The following is a 7523-nucleotide window of genomic DNA, read 5'->3' on the forward strand; positions in this document are numbered from 1 at the left end:
TTCCATGTCAATATATTAAGAGCTTCCTAATTCTTCTGTGACTACATCATCGTGTTTCTTTATGTAGGTGTCATACTTTTACTTAGGCAAATTACTAGTTTTGGATAGTCAGATTGTCTTCAGACTTTATTATTCCATACAGTGCTTCTTAGAGAGTACTTGTCATAAAGCATTTTAAGCTTAAAGAACTGTCTGTGTAAATCCTGATAATTATTGAGTAAAATCTCATGCCCATTTATCTCAAAGATCCCATTACAGTAAACCTTCTGAGATAAATGTTTATTCCTTAAGTTTCTCAAACTTTTTAAAGGACTTCATCTTGGGATTGATTGCCATTGGTCAGAAATCAGTATCTTTGACTAGACAGCGTTCAGAGTTTTATAGAAAGGTTGCTTAGAATAATGAGCTTGTTTCTTAGATATGTCTTTGACTGTATTCTTCTTTTTCTTCTAGCACTTGGAACAGCTCCGTGCAAATAGAAATAATTTAAATCCAGCACAGAAACTGATGCTGGAACAGCTGGAAAGTCAGTTTGTCTTAATGCAGCAACACCAAGTGTGTACAGCATTGTTTTCCCCCTAAAATTTGTTAGCATTTGAATATTTTTGTTGACCGGAATATCATTTTAGAGAGTATGTTTATGCCCACCTCTAGTTTAGACTAGTGTTTAGTGGGATTTAATTATCTGTGCTTCTTAAAATACTGATAATGGACAGAGATTTTTAGCTATAAATTTGATTTTGAACATGACTTAGTATTTTATTAATTTACGTGTTATTTTGCATGTAATATTTAACAAACTACATCCTAAACTCAGGCGAGGTTCTTTCAAGTTTGTTTAACTCAGAGAATCTGGCATATAAGTGTGATAAAATGGAATTTTAAGATCCCCTATTTTGTGATGGGGAAGAGACCTGTAAATATGATTTCTTTTCCATAATTTTCAACTGATTTCTTTTGTCATTTACTAAAAGGATATTTCTTAAGATTAAGTAGATTCCTGCTTTTCTGAGGAAGCTAATCTAAATGTGAAGAAACACAATTGCTTGTCTTAAAAAGATTTTTTTTAACCTAGAGAAATTAAATGTTAGGGTAAAATCAGAGATTATCTGGTTATGTATCTTCATATTCTGATCCTGTCCCTTATGGGCCACACAGGCAGCATTGATTTTTATTTGTTTTTTTTTTGACAGATGAGACAAACAGGAGTTACACAGGTACGATCTACTGGAATTCCTAACGGGCCATCAGCTGACTCATCACTGCCTACAAACTCAGTCTCTGGCCAGCAGCCACAGCTTGCTCTGACCAGAGTGCCTAGCGTGTCTCAGCCAGGAGTCCGCCCTGCCTGCCCTGGGCAGCCTTTGGCCAATGGACCCTTTTCTGCAGGCCATGTTCCCTGTAGCACATCAAGAACGCTGGGAAGTACAGACACTATTTTGATAGGCAATAATCACATAACAGGAAGTGGAAGTAATGGAAACGTGCCTTACCTGCAGCGAAACGCACTCACTCTACCTCATAACCGCACAAACCTGACCAGCAGCGCAGAGGAGCCGTGGAAAAACCAACTATCTAACTCCACTCAGGTAATAGAAGGACTAATTGCCTTGTTGGCTTCTCACATAATAGTTGTCTTTATTTGATTTTCTGCATGTTGAGAGGAGAAATAAAAGTTTGGGAAACTTTTTATAAGCATTTTTACTAGAGTGTGATTACTACATTGTGACTCAGTATTGTGTATAGATTTTTTTTTTCCTCATATAAGATTTACACACATAGGTAATGTTAGAAATTTCTAAAAGAAAAAGAAAATAGATCATACAATTCCCCAAAACTCACTGCTAGTTTACAATGGCATATTGAGCATTTATAGTAATGTTTCTTAGTTCATTTCTGTAAATATTGCCTACTTAGATCAAGTGCTATTCTAAGTGGTAAGTATTTACTCTGGTGGGAGGAAAAGTTTTTACTTCTGAATATTTATCCTCATAGTTTTCCCTGTGTTTTGGATTGTTTCCATGGAGCAGGTGTACCAAAGCAGGACTGAAGGGTCAAAGAGCTTTTAAAAGAAATGTTGCAAATATGTCTTGCCAAATTGCTTATACTTTTATTAGTCTACTACAAGGAAATATTTGACTTACTATTGGTAAAACTAAAGTAAGTTCTTTTTCTAAGAACTTTTTAAAATGTCTTGGTTCATGTACATAAACGGATAATAAATAGGCATTACATATGCAATATAAGGTAATGTTACCATTAGTTCTCTGGAATAATATACTAGAAAATGGAGCTGGGGAGTACTAGAGATTGATGGTAGAGGAGTTGCATTAATAAATAGGAATATCAGGGAAGGTTTCACTGGAAGGGGTAGTTGAATAAAGACCTGAAAGAGTTATAGAAGTGAGCCTTAAAGATATTCCTGGAGGAGGAAATGGCAATCCACTCCAGTATTCTTGCCTGAAAAATCCCATGGAGAGAGAAGCTTGGTGGGCTACAGTCTGTGGGGTCACAAAGAGTTGAACACAACTTAGCAGCTGAGCATGCACACACACACTTGAAGATATTTGTAATAAGAGTGTTTCAGGTTTAGGGAGCAACAAGGAGCAACAGGCCCTAAGGCTGGAGTGTGTTTTGCATATTTAGGGATTATCAAGGTGGCAAAAGCATGGCTGAGCAGGATGAGAGGTAGATGTGTTCCAGTTTGGACACAGGCTAGCTAAATCATTTTCAGCCTTGTAGGCCATTGTATAAAGATTTTGGATTTTATTCTGAGTTAAGTCGGAAACTATAGGGAGGTTTGAATGGAGTGAGGTAGTCTGACTAGATCCTCTCCAGTACACTGTGGATAGGCTAAAGGAGGCAAAAGTACAAATGATATGACCCATTTGGAGATTATTGTTATAATCCATGTTAAGAGATGGTGGCGGCTCAACCCAGAGTGGCAGCAGTAGAAATGGTCAACTATTGGGTACGTTTGGGTGTAGAACCAACAGGATTAGGTAATAGAGTGGGTATGAGAAAAACGGGAGTCTAAGCTAGCCTGATAAACTAGGGAAGATGAAGGAGACTGGATGAAATCACCAAGGGGTGAGAATAGATAGGGGAAAAAAGAGAACTCAAAACTGAGCCTTGGGGCATTCCAACATATTAGGTTAGAAAATTGGAAAACTAACAAAGAAAACTGGAAGAGGAGTGACTTGTGAGGATAATAGGAGATACAGGAGAATATGAGTGATGCCCTTAAAGCCAAGTCTTTCAAGGAAGGGACTGTGATCAAAGTGTGAATCAATCCGTGGTTACAGGTTGAGTTGGTAATGTGAGGAAATTAACACAGGAGAAAAAGGAGAGAATTGTTTGGGTAGGTGAGAGGATGGGATTTTCAAGGTTCAGTGTCTTTAAACATGAAAGGATTGTTAAAAGGATAACATGAGATTTTTGTTAGGATTCCTAGAGTGCTAAGGTATAATTCGTAGTTAATAAATAAGAACCTTTGTTATGATTGTAACTTAATGATTCTATTATTATTCTTTATTGCATCTAATTCCCTGGCTTCCTTAGTTGCTGAGATTTTGAGTGAATAACTCCCTTCACCCCACTTTGGAAATTTGCTATCTTTACGAAGACCTACTGTATAGCACAGGGAACTCTGCTCAGTGTTACGTGCCAGCCTGGATGGGCAGGATTTTGAGGGAGAATGGATACATGTATATGTATGGCGAGTCCCTTTGCTGTTCACCTGAAACTACCACAAGATTGTTGAAATCGACTGTACCCCAATACCAAGTTGTTTTTGGTGTTTTAAAAAAACAAACACATAATTTTAGTGAAAGAACCCTCAGTTTGCAGACCATGAAGTCTCTGTACATGACTGAATACTAAGTGGCAGAGCCCCAGTCTTTGCTTTGCAGGCCCTTCAATGCCAGTGGCCATAGGAGCTTTTTAATTTAGATAATACAATTGGACAAGTTGCTTAAAAATTCTGTTGAACTGATTCTAAATCAGAGGTTTCCCAAATGAAGTTGCTGCATGACTAGTGAAGCTGAGGAGCCTCTATTTCTGCATTAACATAGAGACTTTTTCAATACTGTCTTATGCCTTTTCAAATAGTTTTCTCAAATTGTGATGAAAACTAGACCATTGATAGACCTGTATGATATATCTACTATTTAGCTTGTGATGATGGGAGGAAATACAGATTTATAATTTACATGATAGTTTTGAAGAGTTCATTCACAGATTCCACTTAAGGTATGAAAGTAAAATTATATAAATTGTAGGTGTATGTTCAGCAAGTCCTCTTCAAAAAAACCTATAGCTTAAAATAACCTAGATTTGTATTTAAAGGCAGTGTAATAAAATGATTACTTTTGTATTTGCATATTATAATTATTATAACTTGTTAAGTGATTAGCTTCTGAGTAGAAATTTGATGATACATGAAATTTTGACACCCACCTGGATTCTTTTAGGATAATAATACTTGATATGCTTATAATATTGAAGTATTTTTACTTTACGAAAAGTTTCATATAACTTAGTTTATCTTTCAGCTACTACTGTGATTGAATTTTTAGTTGCTTACTTTAATCATTTAAAACCAGATTATATTCCTTTGCATGCTCAGTGATGTATATCAACTTTTCATGCATTTAGGCTTTTTTGTTTTGGGGTTTTTTTTTGGTAGATAGGTTTAAAATTTTTAGCTTTAGGAATTTGTTTTAGGGATATGCTTGCTGATTTTAACTAGATGATTAAAGGCAGCCTTTAGTATATAAATATCTTGCCATCAGCTAAATTTTTATTCCTTTATAGCTTATTACTGACAAATTAAATTTCACCTAAGGTCAGAAACCTTCCAACTGTGCTGCTGAAGTAATTCTCAAAGTGCAACAACCCTAAAATTTTTGCTGGAGGTGGAGGAGTCCATTTATTAATGGAAATGCAAATTTAAAATACGTCAACACATAATTGGATTAATCTGTAAATCTCACATAAATTACTTGTTTTGATATTCTGAAATTATGATTTAGAATGATTATTGTTTTATGATTCCAGTGATACTGATGTGTTGCTGAAAAATCTGCTTTCCTATTTAATTATTTTGTCGGTAAAATGAAATATGTTTTTCTTAATGAAGTTATGTGCGACACCAGGGGCATATTTTGGGTAAAATTATATATCTTAGTTCGTTTTATCATACTTTATATGCCCTAAATGACTTTACTCTGGAATTAAAACTTCTATTAACTATGGTATACTGCCCCCTCAGTTTGCTTTAACAATAGAAGTATATTTTCCTGATTTTCCAAATTAGGTTGATGAAAAGTGCAGTTTACCCTTAAGTCATTAGTGGAAACTTAAAAGACTTAGATTTAATAGTTCTGCCCTTACTTGAGTGTTGCTTTAAAAATAGGATTTGAATTAGAGAAGCATAGATTTTTAGTAATTATAAAGGTTTAATGAATTATCTTTCTGTATTAATCTGTTAACAGGTCACAGATCAGTGAGTTAGTTTATATTGATTTGATCATGGCTTTAATTATTAATGATAATATATGTGTATTTATCCATGCTGATTTTAGATATATATATATATATATATGTAAGAACTTAATTTAAAAATTTCAGTGCTTCATATGAAGTAATTTACGCCACACCAGCAATTGAATCATATTAGATAGGATGGGAAATCTCTCTAAAGGTGTTAAACACTTGCTGGCTAATTATAGGTACTTATGATAACTTCAGAATTTGGATCAAATTATCTTATACAACTAGTTGTTTAGTAGTTTTGCTTTTTAATATTTTAAATTCTGTATATACCCTCTGAGTTTGCTTAATATTAGATTTAAACTAGTTTTCTTTCTTTTTAGGGGCTTCACAAAGGTCAGAGTTCACATTTGGCAGGTCCTAATGGTGAACGACCTCTCTCTTCCACTGGGCCTTCCCAGCATCTCCAGGCAGCTGGCTCTGGTATTCAGAATCAGAATGGACATCCCACCCTGCCTAGCAATTCAGTAACACAGGGGGCTGCTCTCAATCACCTCTCCTCTCACACTGCTACCTCAGGTGGACAACAAGGCATTACCTTAACCAAAGAGAGCAAGCCTTCAGGAAACACATCGATTGTGCCTGAAATAAGCAGGCACGCTGGAGAGACACCTAACAGCACTGCCAGTGTTGAGGGACTGCCTAATCATGTCCATCAGGTGACGGCAGATGCTGTTTGCAGTCCTAGCCATGGAGATTCTAAGTCACCAGGTTTACTAAGTTCAGACAATCCTCAGCTCTCTGCCTTGTTGATGGGAAAAGCCAATAACAATGTGGGTACTGGAACCTGTGACAAAGTCAATAACATCCACCCAGCTGTTCATACAAAGACTGATAATTCTGTTGCCTCTTCACCGTCTTCAGCCATTTCCACAGCAACACCTTCTCCAAAATCTACTGAGCAGACAACCACAAACAGTGTTACCAGCCTTAATAGCCCTCACAGTGGGCTACACACAATTAATGGAGAAGGGATGGAGGAATCTCAGAGCCCTATGAAAACAGATCTGCTTCTGATTAGCCACAAACCTAGCCCTCAGATCATACCCTCAATGTCTGTGTCCATATACCCCAGCTCAGCAGAAGTTCTGAAGGCATGCAGGTTAGTGTGGGAAATTTCATCACAAAGTGAAAATGGTTGACTACTGGCCTGCTCAGAATGTTGAAATATGATTTGAATCTTCTAAGATATGGAAAGTAAGCAAAAAGGATGATGTAGTCACTCATCTGAAATAACAGTTTGAGGAGAATTGTGTTATTGTATATTGTCATAATTTTTATTAATGTGTCAGATGTGAAAAATCTGTGTATATTGCTTAATCCAAGTGGGTGTGTCTGAGTGTGGTGTTACTGCCCTCTACTGGTTACTGGAGTTGTTGGCTTCGGTGTGATTGGCTGCTCTGGGAATTGAACAAGAGAACGGGTTAAATCATATTTGGCGAAAACAGCAAGGCCTGGAAAGCCCTGCTGTTTGTTTTGGTTTTGATCACAGCCTATTAAATGTCAGACTAGGAATGGACCTTCACAATTGTTGAGGCTAGTCTGTGCTGAAAAATGAAAAAACTGGACCTTTTTGTTTGAATCTAGAAGAGCTTTAAAAAGCAGGCAGAAGAAGAAGGGAGGACGTGTTCAGGGCAATGGAGAGATGCAACAGACTGTCAGCTATTCGAAAGGAGCTGCCATATTCTACTAGTCTTGGAAGGATGGGGCCTCAGAAATTAGGAAGAAATTAGTCTCCTCCACCCCTCCATTCAAAGGATTAGGCGGAACTTTATTGGAGGACATACGTACAGATTCTTAATGGTCTTTTCATTTTGCATGGCACATATCTAGGTTTTTTCCCATTTACTCATAATTGTTGTCCTCTTTATTTATAAGTGACTAAATTTGAATGAAAGTCAATTAACACGCTCTTAGGGCTTCCCAGCTGGCGCAGTGGTAAAGAATCCACCTGTCAGTGCAGGAGACGC

The 7523-nt window shown here is 36.7% G+C and overlaps 1 protein-coding gene across 1 annotated transcript in view; it reads left to right on the forward strand.

Moving 5' to 3' along the window:
* Positions 1–453: 453 nt before the first annotated feature.
* Positions 454–7523, forward strand: part of KDM6A (lysine (K)-specific demethylase 6A) — a gene marked incomplete at its 5' end in the record, with an annotated part of 45455 nt that continues 38385 nt past the window's right edge. The window contains 3 exons of the mRNA XM_010832737.1: positions 454–555; positions 1194–1589; positions 5877–6690. Of these exons, the coding sequence (XP_010831039.1) occupies positions 454–555; positions 1194–1589; positions 5877–6690 (1312 nt within the window). The remainder of the gene's footprint in view (positions 556–1193; positions 1590–5876; positions 6691–7523) is intronic.

The sequence above is a fragment of the Bison bison genome, unplaced genomic scaffold, assembly GCF_000754665.1.
Source record: "Bison bison bison isolate TAMUID 2011002044 unplaced genomic scaffold, Bison_UMD1.0 scf7180017834257, whole genome shotgun sequence".
NCBI classification, from domain to species: Eukaryota; Metazoa; Chordata; class Mammalia; order Artiodactyla; family Bovidae; genus Bison; species Bison bison.